The 26,229-nt window shown below is 46.3% G+C and overlaps 1 protein-coding gene across 1 annotated transcript in view; it reads right to left on the reverse strand.

Annotated features, from left to right (window-relative positions):
- LOC147421877 (uncharacterized) overlaps positions 1–26,229 on the reverse strand; it is a 65,346-nt gene that overhangs the window by 4,897 nt on the left and 34,220 nt on the right. Inside the window, exons 4-10 of the mRNA XM_086503182.1 lie at positions 11,895–12,006; positions 11,460–11,530; positions 6,439–6,508; positions 6,090–6,232; positions 5,802–5,942; positions 451–522; positions 17–107 (exon numbers count right to left, since the gene is read on the reverse strand). Of these exons, the coding sequence (XP_086359308.1) occupies positions 17–107; positions 451–522; positions 5,802–5,942; positions 6,090–6,232; positions 6,439–6,508; positions 11,460–11,530; positions 11,895–12,006 (700 nt within the window). The remainder of the gene's footprint in view (positions 1–16; positions 108–450; positions 523–5,801; positions 5,943–6,089; positions 6,233–6,438; positions 6,509–11,459; positions 11,531–11,894; positions 12,007–26,229) is intronic.

Genomic DNA, 26,229 nt, shown 5'->3' on the forward strand with positions numbered 1-26,229 from the left:
TGCAGGGCAAATTCACTCTCTGAAAGTTTCTGGTGTATAAGTCCTAGCTGATGTTTTGCTTCAGCCTTAGCTCTGTTATCACCACAAATCTCTGCCATGTGTACACTCTGCTAAGAAGGCATAGCATCAATTTGTAAGAAGATTCTTCATTCAAATATCTTATGTGCTCAAGGCTTGTTAAAGTGAGTAAAACTCCAATTCCACAGAATGGCCTTACTAGCTCAAAAAATGAACACACCCTCTCTTGCTTATACAACAAATTAGAGAATATGATAAGCTTATGTGCTCAAGGCTTGTTAAAGTGAGTAAAACTCCAATTCCACAGAATGGCCTTACTAGCTCAAAAAATGAACACACCCTTTCTTGCTTATACAACAAATTAGAGAATATGATAAGCTAAATTTTTAATCATAAGTTGTTCTCATGAAAAAAGAAGTATGTTCACGTCACCTTTTGGAAGAGTTCAAGACCTCTTCGCAATTGCCCCTTGCGCCTTGCTCTTTTGGCAGATAAATCATAGACCTGGAGAACTGTGAACACTTGAGTCGACCAGATTTCATGCTTGAGTAAGCAATATCGATAAAGAGTATATTCAGAAAACTAGATACAAAACCAGATGTGCAATATGCAAAAGTAAAACATAGGCTAAACAAAATCCGACTTTTGCTGAAACACACACAAGGGCTACATTGTACAGCACTGGGGATGTGTGGAGCTGAGCATCGAATAAAGCAGGCCGAGCGAACTCCCCACTTTTTCTGAAACACATACAAGGGCTACATTGGTACGTCAGTGGTGGGGACCTAGGGAGCGGAAATTTGAATAAAACAGGCTAAGCCAATTTCCAGCTGTTGCTGAAACATATACAAAGACTACACATCAGGACAGCACTGGGAACCTAAGGGAGCGGAACTTGTTTAACTAGAAAGTTGGAAATGTAGCATAAATATGAGTGCCGCGCTCCCAAGGTCGTTGCTCTCCTCTATGCAATATCTACAAAGTCTCGACTCTCACTAATTCACTACAAAAGCAAAGAAACTGGACAAACAGTACAACAAGAACCAGAGAGCTCCGCTAGACTACAAGAACAGAGCACAACATCCTACAATGTCGTGGAAGCAAAAGCTGAACCTATAAGTGTACTGGATTGGCAGTAGCCCAGTCTTGTAGACTAGGGGTGTAATATCTGATAGATGGGTGGGTGCGGTGTAAGGGCTATGTGTATGATCGCGGCTAGGTTTACCAGCACCTGAGAAAATCTCTCCTGGGCTGCCTAGAAGCGGCAAGTCTGATCTCTTGCATCTGTATGTGATGGGAGTTTTGGAACTCTGTATCCTGGAGCTTGGGGGCGTCTCCTAGCTCTGACCGTCATTGCTTGCTATAGGGTGACCCCTCTGTGTCTGTGTGTGGTCCTCCGGAAGAAGTTTGGAAGCTGTAACTGTTTGCCACACTCTGGTGCCGCTACAGGTACCAGCAATCACCACTTGTGACCTACGTGGCATGTATGTGTCCATGTAGCCTGTCTCTAGATGAACCTCTCGTCTAGCATGGTCAAGAAGTGCTCACTGTAACACATCATCTTCCGGGGAAGAGTCTATCTAGGGGCGATCCATGTCTCTCTTCATATAGAGCTGCCATAGATTTTGTCTGAGTACTGTGTTCCTCTAACTGTGTGAGAGCTCAATGAAGCCAGTACAAGTAACACTCAACCCCCTTCAGAGTGGTATCTATGAGGCGGTGGCCAAAAAAAGGTGGACAGTGGCACTCTCTCAAAACCTTTTCCCTCAAAGGTTCTGTAACACACAACATCGTTTTCTGCATCAAATAGCCGTCCCGTATGGAATAGCCTGCAACTTTCTCCCCGCTCTGTATCCGGTGAAAGAAGTTTGCAAAGTCAGGATCTGTGGCGTACTGATCTACCATATCCTCGAAGCTTCGATGATGTATCGCAGAAATAGCCAAAACCAAAAGCTTTCGAGACAATGCCTGCCACTAAGTTCTTTTGTCCTTGAACATGGACTATCTGGCAGTGAAATTATGACAAGATGTTAACCAAACGCTCTGATTTTCCAAAAGCTGCTTTTGCGACAATAAGTAGCGTAAACTCTGATCATCTGTGAAGACGGTAAAATCAGCTCCGAGTAGATAGTGTCGCCATTGTGTAAGAGCATGGATAACTACCAACAACTCTTTCTTGTAAATATGTGCAACCAACTCAGGACATGAAAACTTCCTGCTCTCGTAACCAATTACATGGCCTTCTTGCATCAAAACTGCTCCCAGATTGCGACCACAAGCATCACCATAAACTTTGAATGGCTTTTGCAAGTCTGGCAAGGCCAACATTGGTCCTGTAGTCAACTTTTCCTTGAGAGTCTGAAAGGCTGCAATTTTTGTCGGTCCCCAAGCAAACGAGACTCCTTTCTGAGTTAGCATATGCAAGGGAGAGCTATCTCTGCAAATTTTTGGATGAAGCACCGATGATATGAACACAAGCCCAGAAAACTTCGATCTTGATGGATATTTTTCAAGTCAGGCCAATCACGGATCGTCTCTACTTTGGCCAGGTCCATCTTTACCCCTTCTGATGAGATGATGCGTCCCAACAAGTGTATCAAAGGCAAGAAAAGTTCGTTCTTTTGCGCATTTATGACCAATTTATGCTTCCACAGTGCCTGTAAGACCTGCAATAGATGGTGTCTGTGTTCTGCTTCATTCATGGAGAAGACGATGATGTCGTCAAAGAAAGTGCCCACAAACGATTGGTACTCCTTGAAAATCCTATCCATCATTCGGTTGAATGTCACTAGAGCATTCGTAAGGCCAAATGGCATAACCAAATATTCGTACAAAGTCAGTAGCCTTCACGCGATTTCCTTTTTAATTATTCTTGTGTCCCCAGGGCCCCATCGGACGGGACCCTATAAGTTACAACAACTTATAACTTTAAATCTTGTCAGTTTCGCGGACATGCCATGTCATCATTTGTGATAGTTGGCATCAGACAATGGTCATGATTGATATGAACTTCTCATGCCGAGATGATTGCAGTCTTGAGTTTCGTATTTGCAGTATTTTGATAATCATTAGTCAATCTTTGGATCTTCATTCATGTATGATGTACATTGTCTCTTACAGTGCTATGTTGCTTCTAAGTTTATGGTATTGAGCAATGAAACTTGAGATCATCATACATATAAACAATCTATCATGCTATCATCGAAATCTAGTAATGTTCACATGTTTGTATCATGGGTCACTTGATTGATGTTTGATGCGAGTAGGCCTTTTCATTTAGCTATAAAGAGTGATAGTTTACATATTTGTAGGCTTCTCTTGTGAAATTCCTATTTATTCAGGGTTATTTACCAATGGTGCGTATTTTAGTAAATTAAACCTCATTCCATACAAGAGTCGTACCTCACGTACCGAATATATACAATATTTTACGTTTGGTTCCACCTTGCTTTCTCAGTTGGTCATGCTCCCATGCCCGATTGGTGGCCTGGAGAGGGCTTTAGGTGGATCCCCCCAAGGACACCAGTTGGTTACTTGGATTGTCAGGCTGGTTTGGATTTGTCACCAGAGAATCTGCTCCTTTCCATCGGGAGGAAATTGCTCCATTGGGGTTCGACTCGGCTTTCTCTTGCTAGCCGGGTTGTAGTGGCCAACCAGTTGCCTTTGGCCACCATGTGGTGCATCACGTCTTGCTGGATTTTCTCGAGATCTTCTATCAGCTAGTTGGAGAGGTTAATCATGAACTTTTTGTGGTCAGGGCAAGACACACTGTCTGCTCAAGCCAAAGTTTCCTCACAAGTCATTACTTTACCATTCTCTCAAGGAGGGTTGGGGATCATCGACCCAGCACGGTAGAGTAGAGCCCTCGAGAAACTTATTGTGAGAGATCTCCTTCCAGAAGAGCAGCCTTGGAAGGAATTGTTGCTTCATAGGATTGGTACCCAGGTCCCAGAGATAGATGGCCCATAGAGTCCTTCCACTCGCTAGATCTTCACAAAGTTGCGTAGAGTGGGCCTGAGTAGGAGATGGGAGGACTGTTTTGCTTTGAGCCTGCAGAGTGGCCTTGAGCAGCACCAGCCCATATGCATTGAGGAGCGCTTGAGTCAGCCACTTACACTGAACCCTTTGGTCAGCACACAACGAGGTCACATGGTTGGTAACCAACCTCACGTCTCTTGGGGTGCCATGACACAGGGTCCAACCTGCACTTTTGGGAGCTGGCTGCAGTTTACAACACTTCTTGAGGAGATTTAGAGCCTTCAACTTCGAGACATGAGGGCGGTGCAGAGCATGTGCCAGGATAGTAGAGGCTATACGAGCAGAGTGATACGCCCCACTTGAGCACACGGCTCCTTGCTGGATGGGGCTTTCACTTGACATAGGTTTCTGCATGTTCTTTGAGGTTCAAAGAGGGTCACCTGCAGAGTCACTACCGAGGTACCAAAGGTGGCCGAGTGTTGCTTTCAGCGGATCCGAGTTGTGGGCATCAATGAGAGGACTTGTATGATACACCCTGACCCATCAGCTCTTGAGACACGACACTGGCAATTATGGGCTTGAGAAAGCCGCCCTCTAGTGCGAGTGCAGTGGGACCCAGGGGAGTGGTTTTGGCAGGATCCTTTTACTCTCTGATTAATCGTGGGACCCCCTTTTTCAGTACACAACACGGCTGGGACGTACATACTGACAGCATGGACAGAGGCTTGTCTTGCTGCAGCCGATCATTGGCAGGAGGAGGGTCTCATGACCTTGGGGGGGCCTGTGGGACAGCAGACAGCCGAGGAGAGTCACCATGTTCCAATGGCTAGTTGCCCATCGAGCTAGTGCAGTTGGGAATTGGTTTGTGCACAATGGCCACTCGGCGGTATGTGCCACCTGTGACCATCCACTTGAGACAGCGCCACTGTCTGTGGGACTGCCCCCATGGAATAGCACGTTTGGCTTCAGATTCTTCAGCTGATGCATGCACCTTCAACAGCCAGCCAGTACACTTGGTGCACCCTCGCGGGCCCAGCACTTCGTTTTAAGATGGCTTTAGTCAGGAGGCTGATGGTGATACAGGAGGGCCAACCTATACTCCAGGCCCCCGCACAGCTTGTACCTCAAGAGTGGAGCAGAGAAAGAGAGTGTTGTTCCCACCGGCAGAGACTATACATGACATCTGGCTGGAGCTGATCCATACACTCAGGGGACAGTTTGAGAGGCTCCAGGGCAGCTCCAACCACATATGGGAGCACCGCAAGGCGTTTCTGCGACTGTGGCGACAAGGGTCCTTCAGCATGGTTCATGGGGAGCCTAATGGCAGTTTTGCCCACCAATGTGGTTGTTTCCTCCTCCCATATCTTGATTTAGCTGTCATTGTACATATCATACCTTTTTCATTGGGAGAGTCTCCCCACTTTTTGATTTCGCCCTCTCTAGTAAGGACAAGTTGTAGCCCATTGGGCAGTTTTTCTTAACTAATGGAAGGATCTTTTTCGAAAAAGAAAAAAAAGTTTATACATTATGCTTCAAAGTTTTGCCTTATCAAGACAGTCTGCTTTCAGTCTTGGGGTCCTAAGAAAGAGTAGCTTTTGTCTGGCATAATGTTACTCTTCTTCACATTTCTATTTATTAACTTTGGCCCTCATCACAGGATAAATTTCATGGGGTCCCCTGCTGCTTTAGACAGAATACAAACTAGATAACTTATCATGGAAAATTGCCTGTTTTCATTTACTCTCAAAGCTTCAGAATTACATACAAGTTCACCATTTCTATTCAAGAACTGCAACAAGTTTTACCTCAAGAAGTCGCCTGGACCCAAGGACAAGACCTTCTGTGTCCTCTTTGTCTCTAGCAAACTCAAGGTACTCCTCAAACCAGGTTATAGCATCAGAGCAGGACCCTATCTTGACATTAACTTTCCCAAGATTGAACTTCACCTACAAAAGTATGAAGAAAATCTTTAGAAAAAATAGACGCTCTCACTTCAGAGACTACAATAGCCAGCAATTATAATGAACAAGGGGACTTAGTAAATCAACACAATCGAGGCATAGCCAAGAAGTGGTGAGGGACGGTCTCCAAACCTTGGCCTCTTGGAAGGGATTATTGGCCTCCTTGGAATTTTCAAGACTCCTAAGGAGATAAAAGACTGCTTTGTGGAAATGTCCAGAATTCTCGAAGGTGTTTGCAATGATGAAGTTGATATGGCTAAGCTTTTCAAAATCCCCTGTTGCAAAAGAAAAAGAAACACAGAAGTTAGAAATCTCCATTTTGCAACTAACCCAAAGAAGAATGTTTCCTATCGCAATGCCCATTGTCGCAAAACCAGATAGACACGTCCTTAGTGCAGTCTGGGCAGAATATTTGTGAGGAGACAGTTTATTATCTGTAGCAGAACATACAAATAACTGTAGGTACAAAGTTGACACCAACCATTGCGCCTTGCCAACTCTGCTTCGACAAGGTTAGTACACACACTACATAAAGCCTCTGGAGAAAGAGCCTGCAAGGATCTAGTCACTAAGATAAAGAGATTATAAATCTTCAACGATTTAAACTTAAGGCACTGTGTTTGGCATGTAGAATGTAGACACATGGAAGTAAATTGTACAACTTTACCTTGTCCACGAGGCCTCTATGACTGATTTCTGCTTATATAAAACTGAGACCCAAGTAAAAACTATATTTGATGGAATTTATTAACAGCTGTTGAGTCAGCATAAACATGCCATTAAGTTAAACATAATCCTTGTATTCCAGTGGGCCATGGCAGTTGTGATCTGCTTCCAAGTCCTTTAATTGTCACTAAATCTATTAAATGAAGCATAACTTTTCACACGAGCAATCTCCCGTTACAAACTTACCTGATTATAACAATTGGGGTCAAAGTATGGACTGCCGGTGCATTCCCTCACCTAAACCAAACTGGCATACACAGACTTGAAAAGTCCAAAGCCTTAACCTTCAACCGTCGGTTTCTCAGCAGCTGTCCCAGATAAATATTGTCTGTTTCTTAAGTGAGGGAACAAGACTTTGAAAAGTCAAAAGTTTCTCAGCAGCTGTCCCAGATAAATATCGTCTGTTTTTTAAGTGAGGAAACCAGTTCTTGGCAACCATAATTTTTTGATGGGAGATAGGTAGCTCGAACTGGACCCTGAGAGTGTGGACCAGCTCCAGCCAGATGTCTCGAACAGTCTCCACTGGTGGGACAGGTCGAGCCTTGAAAATGCCAAAGCCGCGAGCTCTCCAAATGAACCAGAATCTCAGGCCGCAGTTGAGCTCCCAACAATACTCTCTATCACTACTCCACTCTTGAGGGACGAGCTCTGTGGCAGGCTGAAGTGTAGGCCGGCCCTCCCGTATCACAATCATCCTGCTGACTGAAGCCATCTCAAAACGACTGCTGCGCCCGTGAGTGTGGGCCAGGTAGCAGTACCCCAAGTGTACTGTCTGGCTAAAAAAAGCGCAGGCATCACTTGTAGGATCCGAAGACAAACCTGCTGTGCCATGGGGCAGTCACACAGACAATGTTGCTGAGTCTCTAGAGGGTGGTCACAAGCCGCGCATGTTGGTGAGAAGCCGCTATGTACCAACCAGCCTCCCAACTGCAGTAGCTCAATGTGCAACTACCCATTGGAACATGGTGGCTCTCCTCGGCTGTCGACTGTCCCACAAGCGCTCCCAAAATCCAGCTAAGAACTCGGCTGTGAGACCCTCCTCATGCCAGTGGGCCTCTGTAGAAGCAGGGCGAGCCTCTCTCTTAGCTGTCAGTATGTGGCGACCCAGCCGAGCTATGTACTGGAAGAAAGTGGTCCCTGGGTGATTGGCGGATGTGAAGGGGTGGAAGTAGCATCCGCCACCTCTGGTGCCTTAGCTGGAATGCTATAAAGGCAGCCCTCCCTTTGTACCTCGAAGAACCGGCAATATCTTGTAACTGTACAAGCCCTGACTGAGATGAGAATCTCTAGTCACGTGAAGGCCCCCATCCAGCAAGGAGCTGCCGGCTCTAAAAGGATGTGCCACTCTGCAGGTATAGCCTTTATAATGATCTGACTCTTGACACATGCTCTGAGCCCCCCCCATGCAACGCAGCTGAATGTCCTGCATCTCCTCGGGAAGAGCTGAAAACTGTAGCTAGTCTCCAAAAGTACGGGCTGGATCCTCTACCATGGACCCCCAAGAGACATGAGGCCTGCTACCACTCACAAGGGACGCGTCCCGAGGAGCGGGGATGGGGCTCAAATGGATTTTTAGTGTAAAAAAGAGGGCGGGACGACAATTGGGGACGGAAAAGTGGGGATGGGAAGCCCAAAATGGGCGTCCCCTGTGACTATGCTTGCTACCAATCAGATGGCCTGCTGTGTACTGACCAAGGGGTTCCAAACAAGCCGCTATCTCAACCGCTCCTCAAAGCATGTAGGCTGATGCCCCCCCCCGGAGCGAAGCAAGCTCACCACAAACCTATCCTCCCACCTCCTGCTCAGGCCAACTCTGCGCATCTCTGTGAAGATCCAACAGGTGGAAGCCTCCGTGGGCCGCCTGTCTGTGGGACTTGGGCCTGAATCCTGTGAAGCAACAACTCCTTCCAAGGCTCAGCCCTTGGAAGAAGACCTCTGACCACAAGCTTCCCAAGGAGGGCTCTACTCTATCGTGGTGGGTATATGATCCCCAACCCTCCCTGAGAGCATGGTAAGGTGATGACCTACCAAAAGACCTTGGCCCGAGCCGATTGTGTATCCTATCATGTCCACAAGAAGTTCCTAATCAAACTCTCCAGCTGGCTGATGCAGGAACTCGAGAAAATCCAGCAAGACGTGATGTACCATATAGTAGCTAACAACACCTGGTTGACCACCACAACCCTGCTTGCAAGAGAGAGCCGTGTTGAGCTCCAATGAAGTGGTTTCCTCCTGATGAACAAAAGGAGAGGATCTATTTGCTGCTCTGGTGACAGATCCAATCCGACCTGGCAACCCAAGTAACGTATTGGTGCACTTGGAGGGATCCACCTAAGCCCTCACTAGACGACCACTCAGGCGTGGGAGCACCACTAGAGCTATTTGCTGCTCTGGTGACAGATCCAACCCCACCTGGCCACCCAAAGTAACATACTGGTGTACTTGGAGGGATCCAACTAAAGCCCTCACCAGACGACCACTTAGGTGTGGGAGCACTACCAACCCAGAAATCTACTGTCTTTCTCCAGTTGATTAGTGCCCCCGATGCACAACAAAACACCTCAAGAGCCTGCTCACACCTCTCTGGGTTGGCCGTTTGGCCCTCCAAAAACAAACCTGAATCATCAGCAAACTCAACATCTAGATCCTCGCCCCGAATAGGCAACTGTAGTCCAGGCAGACCAACCTCCCGTGAAGTCAAAAACCTGCTCATCGCCTCCAATAAGAAATAGGAAAGGGGCAAGAGGGCAGGCTTGGCAAACCGAGCGTGAGCAAGAAACGCTCCCCTCTTCCCCTTGCCAAGACACACCTGACTGTGTGCCCGCCTATAGAGAGCTGACACACCCATGATCCATGCATCTCAGAACCCCATCGAGCGCAAAGTGCCCATGAGGAAGTCCCAGTCAACTCTATCGTACGCCTTCTCAAAGTCTAGAAGGAGTATCACAAGATCCTCGCTTTTCTAACACCACTACTCTCCCTCCCCTGTAGAAAGCAATTTTCCCTCTCTCCCTCGCGTCATGCACGTCGCTGATTTCGGTTGCCTAGAGCTTATCAGCCTATTTGGTCACAAATGCAAGATCAGGTCCACTCTTTAGGTCGTCTTCCTTTTTTCGATCCAGCAGAGCGTGATGCAGCGAGGGTGAGAGGGGGAGCAGAGCAGGGGGCAGAGGGGGAGGAAAAGAGGGGGAGCCAAAACACTGGCTATAACCCCTAGAATACTCTCAAGTCCCTGAATTAATTCTGATGGCACACCAAGACTCTGCAGGCGCACGAAGATTCTATCATGTGGGACTGTGTCAAAGGCCTTGCAGAAATCCACAAAGCAGCGGTGGTGTCGTCTCTTCTGCGCCTTGGCATGATCAATGAAGCAAAGTTGGAGAAATTTACAGAGGAGAGATTTATTGGCACTTATCTCTTCAATACCATATATCATTGCGAAGGAATTGGACACTACCCCACAAGCGTAAGACCTTCATTAATCATTTTATATACAAGTTTGGGATTAGCCACTACCCCTATTGAGCTAAACCTTACCATCCATTTTGAGTTAACCGTCAGATGTACACCTCTTAAAGGGGCAATAATGTAACATCATGTAGATGTTCCCATGTAACACTTCAAGAAGGGAATGTTGGCAGAAGTGTACATGTGCCACGTGGGAACATACCCTTAGTTAATGAAATATTCCAGATTCCAAGCAAAATGCCATCCTTATAGAATATTCCGAATGCCTTCATAGGCATCTCATACTTTAGCATATCGTAGAGAAACTTCTAGCACATTCTACTAGCTGCTTCTCCTAGAAACTTTCAGATACTTCGATCCAAATACATTCTATGCGCATATATAGGCACTTATACAAACATTGTAACTTGGTTAGTTAATGCTCCTAAAAGTGCTTGGTACCTAGTCATGCTTATGCTAATGTCATTATGCTTCTTTGCCTTTGTTCAATACTCTCCATCTCTTTACTTCATATCCACCATGTTTCTCTCCTTTAAGGATTTATAACTCATAATTAGGCTTATCATTATGATCCTAAGCTTCCGCATTATCTCCTACAGAAATCTGCAATAGCATGTGGACAATTCCAACGCTTCTGCAACTAATTCAAGAGAGTGTAAAGAGGGTTGCTTTAACAGGCTTGGGCAGCCTCCTAGAATCGAGGAGCCCCTCTTTCTTTTTTGATGAGAATAGGAGCCAACCAAGGGGACGCTTATTTGACGATTAGAGAGAGAGATTCTTAGAGAGAGAAAATTCAAAGAGAAGGGAGAAAGCGATCGGCTGCTTTTTGCCAGAAAAGGGAGGGGGGTCACTTTTGATGTAGGGCGCCCTGTTTACGGGCTGCCAAATAGGGCACCCACTTTATAAGGTGGGCAGTCGGTCACTTTAGAACTTAAAACCCTAAAATGACTTGAAAAATTGTCAAGTAATGCTTATGATCGCACACACACTATCCAAGTGTTCCGGATGCAATCTCATGCACAGATGCAATGCTGAATAGAGTACTTCCCAACAAATCACCGCTTTCCTGAAAAGCAACTTGTTTTTTTTGGAAAGCAACTCAGTAGATCCTTAGCTTTACCCAATTTAGCAACACAACCAACATGCAAGTGATGCACACACTAATTGCACTCTAAGGTCTTGTAGATTCTAAACATTGACCAATACATAAACGGCAACATACTTGTGACAACAAGGCACCTGCTCTTTCTGATAAGAAGAAAAAACAAATATGAAAACAAGACGATAAAATGTGAGACTGAACAAAACCTTCTCTCTTTTTGCATCTGAATCTTTTGGTGTATCTTCTGGTAGTTCAGAATAAGTAAGATTAAAAAATTCTGCAATAAATAGAAAAAGCACGTTATCAGATGGATTTGAAAGAGAACAAGTAAGACGTATACTCATGCATGAGAAAAGTTGCCTCCACCCATGCATCATTAGGCATATGAACACATTGGACTTCCTTCAGAATAAAAAGACAATCACAAGAAGTTTTGGACAAATTCTCACAATAATTCCCACATTGTGACTTACCTCAACACCATGAGCTTCTGTGAGAGAGGCACCGCATCCCTAGCTAGGTATGCGGAGCCTCTCAAGCAGAAGCTCATGATGTTATTCATTGTATGAAAAACACTCCATTTTCCTACATGAGAAAATTTCTAAATCTCCTTGTGAATAGGATTGGACTTGGCACAATACCAATAAATGACTTTGGTTTTCCATTAGAAAGCATGTTCATGCAAAGGTGCTGTTGAAGTGATATCGAGGAACAAGTTAGAGCAGTCGCATTTCTTTCTGCCTCCACCTCCAGCTGCCACAGAAAAGTAATCTTAAGTCATAATACTTCTTGAATGGGAAACAGAATATTTTCGTAAAAGGCAACCCTCCCAATGACAGAAAGAAGAAAACAAAAAGACAAGAACCATCAACACTTCAAACCGATGGCGTTACTGGAACAAAATATAAATTTCTCCTCGAATTTGCTTAGAGGCATGAGAGGCAGTCATCTGTAAGATGCACAACAGAAGGGACAAAATGCAAACAGTGAGATTCAAGGTTCGACTACAAACAGAAAGGGGCTATTGGAAGCACATCTTTTAACCCTTACCACAATTAAGCTAAAGGAATTATTGTTCTTCCAAAGATGATTTTCACGCTCCCTCCCTATGCTGAAAAGCCCCTTTCTGACACATTGTAGGCACAACTTTTCACTCACACACTGCTCTCTCTCTTCCCCCCCACCCACGGACCCATGCACAAGAACGATTTTTTTGGGGCACTAAGCTAACGGAAAAGTGGCCTTATGCTCACATCATTATTCTGATGATAACTATGGTCCAAAAAAGGATTTACAATTTCCCAGAAAAGTTACCTTTTCCTATAAGTAGCAATACAAGAGGGCAAGACTTAACAACAAAGTCCATATAACCATACCTAGATGAAACAAGAAAAAACAGATTATCTGAACAAGTCCAGGAAATTTCAAGAATTAAGAACAAATGAAACCATATGTAGCTATAAGAGAAAAATTGGGAAAAGTGTGAGGCAAGCAAAACAAATTTGAAACGGATATCTGCTTTAATAGCCCATGAGAGTTTTAAAAATCTTGAGATCGAGAGAGATAACACTGTCAAGTTATATTTAAGCTTAGAAACCCCTTGGCGTGAATCGCCCTAGCTCAAGTCCTTTTTTTTCCGTAAGAAAAAGAACCTTTCATTACTTAAGTAAGACTGCCCAATGGGCTACAACCTGCCCCTACTAGACAGGGCTACATCAAAAAGTGGGGAGACTCTCCTAATGAAAAGATAAAATGTGTACAAAGATGGCTAAATCAAGATATGGGAGGAGGAAACAACCACACTAGTGGGCGGCACTGCCATCTAGGCGCCTCATGAACCATGGTGAAGAAGGGCCCTTGTCGCTAGAGTCACAGGAAGGCCTTGCAGCGCTCCTGCATGCGGTCAGAGCTGCCCTGAAGTCTCTCAAACTGTCCCCTGACTGTATGGATCAGCTCTAGCCACATGTCACATACAATCTTTGCCGGTGGGACGGGTCAAGCGTCGAAGATGCGGGAAGCATCGGGCTCTCCAAATGCACTAAAGTGTCAGGCTGCCAATAACACTCTCTACCTCTGTGGAGGGTTGTAGTGTAGGCCAGCCCTCCTGTATCACAATCATCCTACTGACTGAAGCCATCTCAAAACAAAGTGTTGAGCCCGTGAGGGTGGACCAGGCTGCACCATTCCAAGTGTATTGGCTAGCTGTCGTAGTGTAGGCATTAGCTGAAGAATCCAAAGCCAAACCTATTGTGCCATGGGGCAGTTTTACAGACAGTGGCGTTGTGTCTCAAGTGGATGGCCACAGGCTGAACAAATCACAAAGTGACCACTGTGCACAAACCAACTCCCAATTGGTAGCTCAATGGGCAACTAGCCACTAAAACATTGTGACTCTCCTCAGCTATCTGCTGTCCCACAGGCATCCCCAAAAATCTGCCAAGAGCTCGATCATGAGACCCTCCTACTGCCGATGGTCCGCTGCAGCAAGATGGTCCTCTCTCCATGCTATCACTATGTGACGTCCCAATCATGCTGTGCACTGTAAAGAGGGGTTCTTAGGGTGATCGGCTTGAGTAAAAGAGTCCCGCCCAAACCATTGTCCCGGTCCCACTGCACTCGCACCAGAGGGTGGCTCTCCCAAGCCAGTAACCAGTACTGAGTAGTGTCCTAACTCAGGTCCGGGTCTATCACACAAGTCCTCCCATTGATGCCCACAACTCGGATCTGCTGAAAGCAATACTCGGCACCTCTGGTGTCTCTATAGTGACTCTGTGGACTGGAGCCTCTCTCTGAACCTCAAAGAACATGTAGAAACCTATGTCTCAGCAATCCCTAACTGCAGTGAGGACCTCCAGTCGAGTGAAAACCCCCATCTAGCAGGGAGTTGCCAGCTCAAGAGGGGTGTGCCGCTCTACTGGTACAGCCTCTAATCCTAGCACATGCTCTGCACACCCCTCATATCTCGCAGCTTAAGGCTCTGAATCTCCTCAAGAAGTGCTGTAAACTGTACCCAATCCCCAGAAGACATGAGGTTGACTACCAACAATGTGACCTTGCTGTGTGCTAACCAACGGGTTCCATGTAAGTGCCTGCCTTAAGTGCTCCTCAATGCATGTGGGTTGGTGCTACTCAAGGCCACTATGAGCTGCTCCCAAGACCGAAGCAAGCTCACTCTGCACATCACTGTGAAAATCCAGTGGAAGGGCCCCATGGGCCACCCGTCTATGGGACCCTGGCACGAATCCGGTGAAGCAACAACTCCTTTGAGGGCTCCTCCCCTAGAAAGAGACCTCTGACAATGAGCTTCCCAAGGAGGCTCTACTCCGTCGTGCTGGGTCAATGATCCCCAACCCTCCCTCAGAGCAAGGTAAAGTAATGACCTACCAGGAAACTTTGGCCCGAGCAGACTACATGTCTCGCCCTGATCACAAAAAGTTTCAGATAACCTCTCCAACTAGCTGATGCGAGAACTTGAGAAGATCCAGCAAGACGTACCACAGAGTACCCAAAAGCACCTGGTTGGCCACTACAGCCCTGCTAGCAAGAGAAAGCCGTGCCAAGCTCCAATGGGGCATTTCCTCCTAATGGGCAAGAGGAGAGGAGCAATCTGCTGCTCTGGTGACAGGTATACTATTTTGCAGACACCCATAGTGCACCTTGCTAGTATGTACATGAGGATATCTTTACAAAGAATGTAGCTCTACTGACTACACGCTCATCTTGGGCATGGGTCGGATAGACACTTTAATCACGCCTCTATGGGTCGCTAAGATGCGGACTACTCCTAATCCAAACAGTCCTCGGAGATTGCAAAGTTGGCTGCTCCGGCAGCATTGGTTTTCTCTCACTGATCCCATAAGGATTGTCTCATGGACTGTATAGAGGCTTGCTAGACCTGGCCAGAGGATCGCATGAGACAGGAGCTTCAGAGATGCCTTGTGGGTGGCACGATAGATATACTCATACTTCAGGAGCATCACCTTTGTGAGAGCCGTATTCGGTGTTGTGGACAGATCATGCGTGGCCACTATGAGACATTTTGGTTAGCTGCTTTTGGGCGAGGAGGCATTCAGGGAGGTGTATTGAGCCCAACTTGTAGCCTTACTAAAGGGAAGTAAACTGGCTTTCACTCAATCTATACGTTGTTTAACTTTACCTGACTTTACGACACAAAGTAACTTCACGAATAAACCAGTAACTGGAATTCACTACTTCACAACATTTACGACTTGGTAGCTAGAGTGCTTCACTCAATCTATACGTTGTTTAACTTTACCTGACTTTACGACACAAAGTAACTTCACGAATAAACCAGTAACTGGAATTCACTACTTCACAACTGTAAACTTTGGCTTTCACTCTATCTATACGTTGTTTAACTTTACCTGACTTTACGACACAAAGTAACTTCACGAATAAACCGGTAACTGGAATTCACTACTTCACAACATTTACGACTTGGTAGCTAGAGTGCTTCCAAGTAGACAGTGACACCTTATTGGCCCCAAAGGTAGGCGCCCCTTTCGGTATTCTATTCCAAATAACTTGGAAAAAAGCTGTAAACTTCTACGAGCTGTCCCACTTTATTGGGCTGAAAATTGCCCACTCTAGCCCAATTTCGGTAGCATAACAACAATAGAAGGCTTCACATACAAAATCCCCATGTAATAGGTGACTTTCTATGCGCATTAAAGCACTTTTACAAACCTGGCAAGAAAATACAGCACACTGAATTCTCTGTTTTTAGCCTCTAAAATGCACCAAAACACCTGTTTGACAGTTCCCTAGCTTCCCCAAAGCTCCTAGGACCTTAAGGCATCAAAAAGGGTCAAAACCCTAAACCTGCAAAAGACTACAGCAAGCTCTAATTCTCTGTTTTGGGCTCCCTTTTGCATGCCAAACACACCTGTAGGTAGCCCTCAAGTTGCCGCACTTGTAGGGTTGGCTACTTGCCCTTTGATTTAGACGAGATTTCTCACAAGAAATCTCTTTAAATCAACCTGGACCTGCTTGGGATTAGCAGTTAGCTAATCTAGTAATTGTGCAAGAGCTCTTGCCTCAGCAATCGAGCATAATTTCCCCACAACTGTACATACAGATGAAAAGCCCTGAAGTTGGGCATCACGATTCTATATTTAAAGGGGAGGGAGGTGCATGAGAGCGGAATCATCGTGCTACATAAGACAAAGGAGAAGGCAAGCTTTCCATTAAATCTGTAAACCTGCACCGACTACTCACACACACACTGTAGCTTCACAATGAGCTCCAAAACAGTCCAATTCAGCCCCAAATCGATTTGGGCGCCCCCTTGCAGCTGAGGTGTCTTTCTCGAGCTTCAAGACCTACCAAGTGTCCACTTTGCCCATTTGGGTTTAAACTCCTAGTACCCACCAACTTATGAAGTCTCGCCGAGGGACCTAAAAGACTTTAACTAACCCTAGCCACCCTTTTACTAATCAGATTTCAGTGCCAGTCGGCCCAACCATCTCATGGCTACGTGGCCTTCACTTCTGCAGGTGAAATGCTCAACGGCTATCAGCCGTTTCACACTCGCTGTGCCATGTCCGGGCATTTGTGATTTTAATAAGAGGGTCCCAAAAATTTAATAAAAATCAAGGGAAGGAAACCAACAAATAAGGTTAGTGTTTTGTCACAATCTCGTGATATTTATGTATCACCATTGCGGAATCATGGCAAAAAGGCCATTATGGCAGAGGTATTATTGTGCTAGGCAAGGCCCAATGGATTATTATGCAGTTTCAAGGTAGCCTTGTGGGCTTCTTGAACATTTTCTCGCGCAACCATGCGAGTGCACGGGCTAAGTTTTGGTCACATATTGTGGAGTCTTTGCCTCTTGCAGAGCAGTGGTGCATTGGGGGAGACTTCAACACCTTTCCGACAGGAGTGGGGGCAACCATGCTACAAGGAGCTTAGTTGGTGGCCTCAGGAGCACCTATGTATGACTTTGAGGATTTCGGATATATGGCAGCATGCAAGCTTTGTGGGGCCCTAAGACACTCTCTCTCTCAGTTCGATTGCATGGTAGCAGGGCTGAATCTAACAAGGATAGATATTTTTTACGCTAGTGACCACATTTGTGATAGGGGCGGTTCAATATGCATTTTGACAGTGACTACTTTCTCAGATCATGTGCCGGTGATTCTTACTTTGTCTATAGCTCGCTTGGTTGCGGCCTGAGAGGAGGAGAAGCGGCTCGAGGGGGCATTCCTTCTTTACAGCGGATGCAGGAGCGTCACCCAAGTAGCCCTTGGATGGAGAAGTAGATACAATGGGCTCGGCAAGAGCTGATTACCATTGAGGAGCGGTGCACGAGTTTACCTTCCATCATCGAGCATGTCAGTGGACTCGGGTGGGAAACAAGGTTATTGGTGAGTTTTTTGAGATGGTGGGTCCTCGTCATGCGCATACGAGTGTTTGCCAATTGAGGAAACCAGATGAGTTTGTTGCCGTAGAGCCCGATGATATGCGTTCAATTACTACTGTTAACCATGAGTTTCTTTCAACAGAGCCACAATCAGAGCACCGAGATGCATGCAAAGAGTAGATGTGGGCACAAATGCCTTGCTTAGTCACTAAGGAGATGTGCCAAAGGCTTGAGAGGCCACTCCAGTGAGGAGCTTCAGGAGGTTCTCAAGGCACTCCCCCCAGGTAGCTGTGTAGGGGAGGATGGTTTGACTCCAGCTTCTTCTTGAAGTACTAGGAGGCTGTTGGTGGAGACATACCAACACATTCTACACACTAGGGAGATGCCAGATAGCATGAATGAGGGTTTGATCTATCTATTCTCCAAGGAGGGGGGCTCTTTCGACGAGATTCCGCAGTGGTGACCCATCACCATTCTCAACTTAGCCTACCAAATTCTAGCAAAGGCTCTGAGTTTGAAAATTCAGCTACACAGACGGGTTTTGTCAAGGACGTAGCATCCTTGACAACATTTTCACCTTTTGGGAGGCGATTGCTCTTGCTCGTCTCCGAGGAGAGGATGTTGTGGTGCTTCTTCTAGAGTTTGAGAAGGCTTATGATAGAGTTGATCCGGGCTTCCTTGAAGACACACTTGTCAGATGGGCTTTTTAGATGCATGGATTAGAGGGGTGTCAGCTCACTACAGGTTGTTAGGTAAAGGCGGTGTGCCTCACCGTGCTTTGCCGTGTCCGTCGGCCAGTGTCCGACCGCCCACATTTATCTCCTTATTCTTTCTACATACAAAGAATAAGGAGCTCTCACTCACACTCTCACATGGTGCTCACACAGTGAGATTTGGGAGCTCCACCCCCACATCCTGTGTCGTGCTCTCCCTCTCTCCCCTTCGCACTCTCTGCGCACGCGCACCGCATCCGCACACTCACAACTGGTATCAGAGCTGGTTTAATTCCCAAAATCGCTTCCGCGTACGTGCGCACTTTTAAGAGTGCAAACAGGGTTTCGACTTCGGCATCGGCAAATTCAGCTTTCCGAGAGCATTTCCACCCCCCTTTCGAAGCCATTCGAGCCATCAGAACCCTCATTCGAGCTACGGTTTAGGAGCTGTTATTTTCAGCCCTCTTTTGGCAGTTTATGCTGCGTTTTTGGGCCGATTTGGAGGTTTTTGGCATAGCTTTCACACCCGGACTCGGATACATGTGATCCGGGAGTCTACCTTGGGGCTTTGGCACGCTCTGGACGCGTTCGTCATATCAGAATTTTAAAATTCTGAGTGCTGAATTTTCTGCAGCATCAGTTGTTTATTGTGTGTCGAGGATTCCACACATGGTTTGCTCTCAAATGTGAGTGATATTTACTGCAAGTTTCCTCACAAGTGGGAGGATACGATGTATGCCTTATGTGGTTTGATGCTCAGGGAGACTAATGTGATTGCATTTTGAGCTCGGCAATGTATGCCTCGAGCATGTTTTTTGGCAGTCACAGGTAGAGCAAGTGTTTGTGTACTAGATTTGCACGTGTTTGCAATGATGTATGCAAAGTGTGGAGATAGGTGCATGCATTTAGAGTGCGATTTGATGCGCTTTGGTTGCTCATGGTTTTGAGCGTGCAGTCAGTTTGGTTACTGGTTTTGTGGCCGTTTTACTGACAAAACTCTAGCGAAATTTTCCCAGGAGTTTTATGCGCATTGTTGGTGCGATCGAGATTGCGATTGCTTATAGCACTCAGGATTTGCATGCAGTGTTTTCCCTTTTGGGTGGTGCATTGCGAGCATGTTTTGCTCTGCGTTTTTGGTCTTGAGCTGTGTGTGCTCGGCCATTTGGAGCTTCCAATTTTGACTCCCAGCTACAGGTTGAGTCTAGTACTCCCACAGGTGTTGCCATTTACAGTTGAGGACATCTTCTGCAATGTTTTGGCTTGCACACCGGTTTCGACATGGCAGGTGTCTTGAGCTTTTGCTTTGTGTATGCTTTTGTGGGATAGTGGTTGGCGATTACTCGCCATAGTTTGTGATAGAGCTTGGCTCTCACATTGACAGTTTTTGTCAGTTTGGACACAACTTGGTGTTCCTGTACCCACTCTCGTAGGAGTGAGGAGTTGTGTATGCTATGGTTATCTGGCACATTGGTCATTCATTGACACATTTTGACAGCAGTTTTTTACTCACATATGTATGTCATTTGTAGCGTCGTTGAGTGATACTCCGGCTAGAGCGGTTTGGCTCTGTGTATGACTTTGTGAGGTGATTCCGGACGAGTACATTCCCGGATTGGCCATTTGGGCATTTGTTGTTGTCTCCATTACGATTTACTGTTGAGTTTTTACTCCAGTTACAGAGAAGACTTTGCCAAAATTTTGCCAGATATGTATGCCTATTGTAGAGGCTAGTATGCTTGACCTCTTGGTCACCTTCTTTGCTTGAGTCAGTGGTTTGCTCTCGAGAGGGAGAGTCTTGTAATCTCGAGCATTGTTTGCCATAGTTTTGGCATGAATATGGAGACGCTTCAAGTTAGAGGCGGTTCTCGTTCACGATCGCGACTGACATGTTGGCATTGCGGCCATGATGGGCATATTAGGCGTCGTTGCTTCAAGCGTATGAGGCAACGGAAGAGGCAGATGCATGGTGCTACTGTGAGGACAGATGCTAGAGTGTATGCATGTGACGGGCATGTCACTTTTGAGTCTAGCTTGCCTTCAGACTACTTGTGTCTTGGGATAGCACATTGTCTACGCGTTTTCTACTAGACGAGCATGCAGTTTTTCACATGACGCCACGTCGTGATTTGTTTTGCTCTTTCTCTAGTGGGAGACTTTGTTGTGTGCAGTTTGCTGATGGTTCAACATATGACATAGAGGGTGCCGGAGATGTATGCATGTCCTTACCTAGCGGTGCATTGCTTACGCTACGAGATGTACGTTATGTACCAGGACTCAGTCAGAGTCTCATTTCAATGCGTCAGTTGTTGCAGAGTAGTGGACATTGTGTACTGCTTAGAGAGCGGTCATTTCAGATGCATAGGGGATCACTAGTGATAGCCAGAGGTGCTAGGAGTGGTCTGGTATACCCTTTGCATATTTCTGACACACAAGGCGGTGTAGTCTCTGTGTATTTGCAGCCATGTTTGAAGCGAGAGACGAGACGTGTCTCTTTTGCAAATGTGCTGCATGTAGAGCAGGCATGCTCTTGTGAGACACAACAGGTTGTGCATCTGTCTTGTGGTGATGTTCACGTAGACAGTGGTATCTCTGGGGATGCACACCTTGGTCAGTCATCCGTTGAGATAACATCAGTTAAGCCAGAGACCGATGCATTGTTCTATGATGCATCTGATACGTTTGAGGGCGACAGTGTCCTTCAGACAGCTGGGTGTGATTGCAGTGGTGCTGATTTTTCGGTTTTGCAGTCATTCTCAGCAGATATGCCTTTGCTAGATGATGCTGACATGGTGATGCATAGTCAGGTGGTTCCTGATGAGGATGCATATGGCACTGAGGTTGCTGACAGGGATAGGTCGGCACACATAGTGCATGTTTCGTCAGCTTTCGGGTCTCTCATATCTGACCTTTTGGTCTTAAGACCTGATCTTGCTTATGCGGTTGGTGCATTTGCAGTGGGAGTTGTCAGTCGTGCGATGACTGACACTGGCATTGTGCATTGTGGAGCCATGCAGGTCATCACTCGATACCTGCATGAGAAGTGTCATGGTGGCTCTAGCCCTAGTAGTATGCATGTTGCATTTACACTAGAGCATGTTTGGAGGGAGTCAGTGGGCATAGGTTGAGAGTTGTCTTCTCTCACCTCTTGTATATACTAGTTGTAGGCTAGTCTCCTCGCCACTTATCGGCACACAGCCTTTAGTGGGAGAATGTTAGGTAAAGGCGGTGTGCCTCACCGTGCTTTGCCGTGTCTGTCGGCCAATGTCCGACCGCCCACATTTATCTCCTTATTCTTTCTACATACAAAGAATAAGGAGCTCTCACTCACACTCTCACATGGTGCTCACACAGTGAGATTTGGGAGCTCCACCCCACATCCTGTGTCGTGCTCTCTCTCCCTCTCTCCCCTTTGCACTCTTTGCGCACGCGCACCGCATCCGCGCACTCACACAAGTGTGCGCATAGCCAGGTGCTGCTGACAAGGGGAAACACAGGAACGTTTCATGCTCATGTAGTAAGTTTGACAAGGATGCCCTCTTGCCCCCTTCCTTTTCCTTTTCTATGCTGAGGCGATAAGTAGATTTTTGACTTCACAAGAGGTTGGTTTGCATGGACTACAGCTACCCATTCAAGAAGATGAGCTTTTGGACACTGAGTTTGTTGATGACTTGGGCATGTTTCTGAAGTGCGGGTAGGCCAATTGGCATAAATGTGAGCGGTCTCTTGAGGTACTCATGTTATTAAGTTCCTTAGAGAGCATGCTTTTACTTATGCTCTATTCAAGAGCAAGTCACGTGGCACTCGTCCCTTGCTTTTGTATTTTTGTGAGCGTCACAAACTGCTGACGTGGCAATGTCCAGTCAGACAAACCTCAAAGAAACTGACTTATAAGTTGTTCCAACTTGAAATAACTTATGGGACCCCGTCCAATGGGGCCCAGGGGACACAAGAACCCTAAAAATAAAGCAAGGACCAATAATTGTGTAATGTGCTGACGTGGCAGGGCTGTACGGATGTCTCCACAATTTCCGATGGTTGCTGACGTGGCACTACACGGAATTCGGCGATATGCATTGGCAATTTTTGGGGCGCCAGTTTTGGACCAAACGCTTTTGAAACTTGAAGCTTTTTATGTATTGCTTTTGGGGCTCTGCTCTTGGGCATCCCTTATAAGAATAAAAGAGCCCTTGAGGCCTCACTCTGCAAAGCATCTGGAAGCAAAGTCTAAGAGCAGAGGTCCCCTGAGAGGTGTACTTTGCAATGATCAATGATAAAGAAGTACCGAAAGGGGCATCAAACTTTGGGGCCAATATTTCTGGGCACGAAACTACGTCGGGCCGTGTCGACTCGCTCTCTCTCTCTCTCTCTCTCTCTCTCTCTCTCTCTCTCTCTCTCTCTCTCTCTCTCTCTCTCTCTCTCTCTCTCTCTCTCTCTATCTATCTATTTAAGTTCAATGATTTTGAAGTTTTTGTTCATGTGTTGCTATCGATTTCTCGCTTAGAGTGTCCAAGCCTCTTACAGTGGTATCTGAGATCAGAAAGATTCTTCTTCTACAGAGGATCCGATCCCTTCTCCAGCGCGCACAGATTTTTGAGGAGAACATGACAGAACAGTCTAGATTTTATCTATATGTAAAAGAATCTTCAAGTCCCCAGCGCTAGCTTTTGAGCGCAGATGCTTTTGGGTTTAGTGCTTTTGAGCATCCCTTGTAAGTTTATAAGAGCCCCTAGGGCCTCACTCTGCAGACCATCCGGACGCAGAGTCTGAGAGCAAAGGTCCCTCTAGAGTTGTACTTTGCAATGATGAATGATAAAGAAATACCGAAAGGGGCGCCAAACTTTGGGGCCTATACCTCTGGGCACGAAACTAACCGGGCCGTGTTGACTCTCTCTCTCTCTCTCTCTCTCTCTCTCTCTCTCTCTCTCTCTCTCTCTGTAGGTATATGCATCTGTATACTCCACAGTCTTTCGACCATACATAAAGGTGGCAGTTGACCTCCTAACCCGTTGTGCCTTGGTGTTAAACACCATTACCTTGGTCTTATCAAGGTTCATTGAAGTCTGACATTCCACTATCCTGGGCAAACCCTTGTAATGCATCCAAATGACGTTGCATCCCTTCTCGAAAATCTGAAATCAGCACAATATCATCAACATATAACAACAGTGGAATCCATGTCCCTGCTAGCTGAGCACCTTTGTCTCCTCGCTCTACATAGTCTGAAAACTCATCCACATACATCCCAAAAAGAGTCACAGAGATAGAGGGCATCCCTGCTTCACCCCAATAGTGGAGTGGACCATGTGAGAGGTGCCCTCAATGGTGCGTACTCGGCCCACCACTGTCCAAATATAAAGCCAAGATCCCCCAAATCAGCTCTCTGGGCACACCCATGTCCTGTAGTCTACGTATAAGTCTAACTCTTGGCACGGTGTCAAAAGCTTCTCGAGAATCTGAAATCAACAGAATATCATCAACATATAACAACAACGGAATCCATGTCCCTGCTAGCTGAGCACCTCTGTCTCCTTCTCGCTCTACATAGTCTACAAACTCATCCACATACATCCCCAAAAGAGTCGGAGATAGAAGGCATCCCTGCTAATAGTGGAGTGGACCATGTCAGACATGCCCTCAGTGATGCGTACTCGGCCCACCACTGTCCAATCTTAATCCAAGATCCCCCAAATCAGCTCTGTGGGCACACCATGTCCTATAGTCAACGTATAAGTCTGGCTCTCCGCACTGTGTCAAAAGCTTTGCGGAAATCAACAAAGCTACAATAAATCCTCCTGCCATGGTGTCTACCCTCCTCAATAATAGCTTTGAGTGTCAAAATCTGGTCGAGAGTAGAGAGACCTCTCTTGAATCATGTCTGCCCCGATGCTCGTATGCCCTCTCTCTCTCTGCCCATCTACTCAGCTCCTGCTCAAAAATAGATAGATGCATACAGCCTAGCCAATGTGTGACCAACCATGATTGTGCAATAATTCCCAAGAATCATGGGATCTCCTTACTTAAAGATAGGCACAATCGTGGACATACTCCAAGTCTTAAGAAAACCCTCATACATGGCTCGATTAAACATCATAGCAAGAAGCTCTACAAGCATATCTCTCGCATGGATGAAATGCTCTGCTACCAGACCATCATGATCATGTGCTCTCCCTGTCTTCATCTTGTCAATGGCTTTCCTTACCCTCTCAGCTATAAAGAAGTACACGTCTTTGGACATGTCTCTGGTGGGTCCGACAAAGGTGGCTGCCTTGATGCTGTATAGAGAGATGTGGAATATTCCCCCCATGTCTCTGTGGAGGTGATGGGTGGTGGTGGTGAATACTCCTGAAATGGCCTCCATGACTCGCCTGAGTCCTAGCTTATAAATAGCTGATACAGATCCCGCTCTAACAGAGATATATAAGCCCTCTTCTTTCGTCGCACTAGGCGGCGAAAGATAATTATGACTATCCATACCCATGAGCACCTCTCTCTGTAGTCTGATCCTCGTCTCACTACACTCCTCATCATACCAGTTGTTATGGGGCATGCTCCCAGATCGTCTCTATGTAGGCTGACTATGGGGGTATGCCTCTAATGTTGCATCATGGAGCGTCTCTGTCAGTATCTAAGTGAGCTCATCTAGTGGCTGTCCTGGCTCCTGAGTGCATATCTGCCTGTATGTCTCATCAATGTACAAGGAATCCATCTCCCTCATGAAGGTATACTGAGTGTGTGGGGAGACCTCTCGTAATGGAGCTATGTTGAACTCAAACATGAGAGTGAAAGACAAGATAGCATGATCAACTACTACTCCAACTGGCCTAGTGTCCACCATAAAATCCTGAAAAAATGGAACGAGACCTGGCTAAGCCATAATATAATCCACTATACTAGCCCTATGTAGATGTGGAAAACATGTAAAACCTCCCCTTGTAGGAAATCTCTGTAGGCCATTCAAAATGGCCAGTCCATGTGCAGTCCCCATGTCTATCAAGTATCGGCCATACGTGGTGTGCTCCTCGTCTTGTGATAGTCTGGATAGGCCCATCTCTGTAACATCTAGCTCCCTAAGCATCTCCTCTGAAGTATCATAGAATATTGTTTGGTGATGGGTAGTCCTAGCATTCAAGCCTCCTAGAATGATAATGTCACCATCCTTAAAAAACTCCCATATGTCATCATCCAGAATAGCGAAGGGGAACTGTCCTCTTGGTGATGCTTACATTGATGTACTAAATAACATATAGCAATGTAGAGGTATGCCTGTCTCTACCTTGAGTCTCACCCACATGTACCTAGCATGCTCATCCTTGCGGGCTATATGTATCAATGGCTGCAGCTCCTCCCTAAATAAAAATGCCACTCCTGCTGAGCCTCGACCTCTATGCTCCGATCGAGTCTCCTACCTGCAAGTAGTCTATCACCTGTATCGGCTCACATGACATTATTCGAGCCGAGCTAGCTACTCCTCCCCTCGTGATCGAGGCACTTACCAAATCAGTATTCTTTATGCACAGTTTCTGGAAACTTCCCAGAGATAGATATGCTCAGTTGGCCCTTGACTCCTCCAGACAGCTAGCCCTGCAGGGTGATATAGCATGTCGGTATGGACAGATGACATCATGGTTTCAGTTACATGGGTTCAGCATGGACAGATTGCCCCCATTCTAGTACTCCTTGGATGCACCCTCCCTATCTACCACACGAATAGAGATCACTAGACTCTACATTAAGATCTGATTCAGCTAGATACCAAGAGCACATGGATACAGCCGATACAGGAGGTGGACACGAAGATGGCTTTCTATAAAGAGCATCTTCTCCTACTCACGGAGGACGGATTTGTGACGAGGCCTGGATACATGGATACACACTTAT

This window comes from Adiantum capillus-veneris, chromosome 27 (genome assembly GCF_014529385.1).
Source record: "Adiantum capillus-veneris isolate H3 chromosome 27, ASM1452938v2, whole genome shotgun sequence".
Lineage (NCBI taxonomy): Eukaryota > Viridiplantae > Streptophyta > Polypodiopsida > Polypodiales > Pteridaceae > Adiantum > Adiantum capillus-veneris.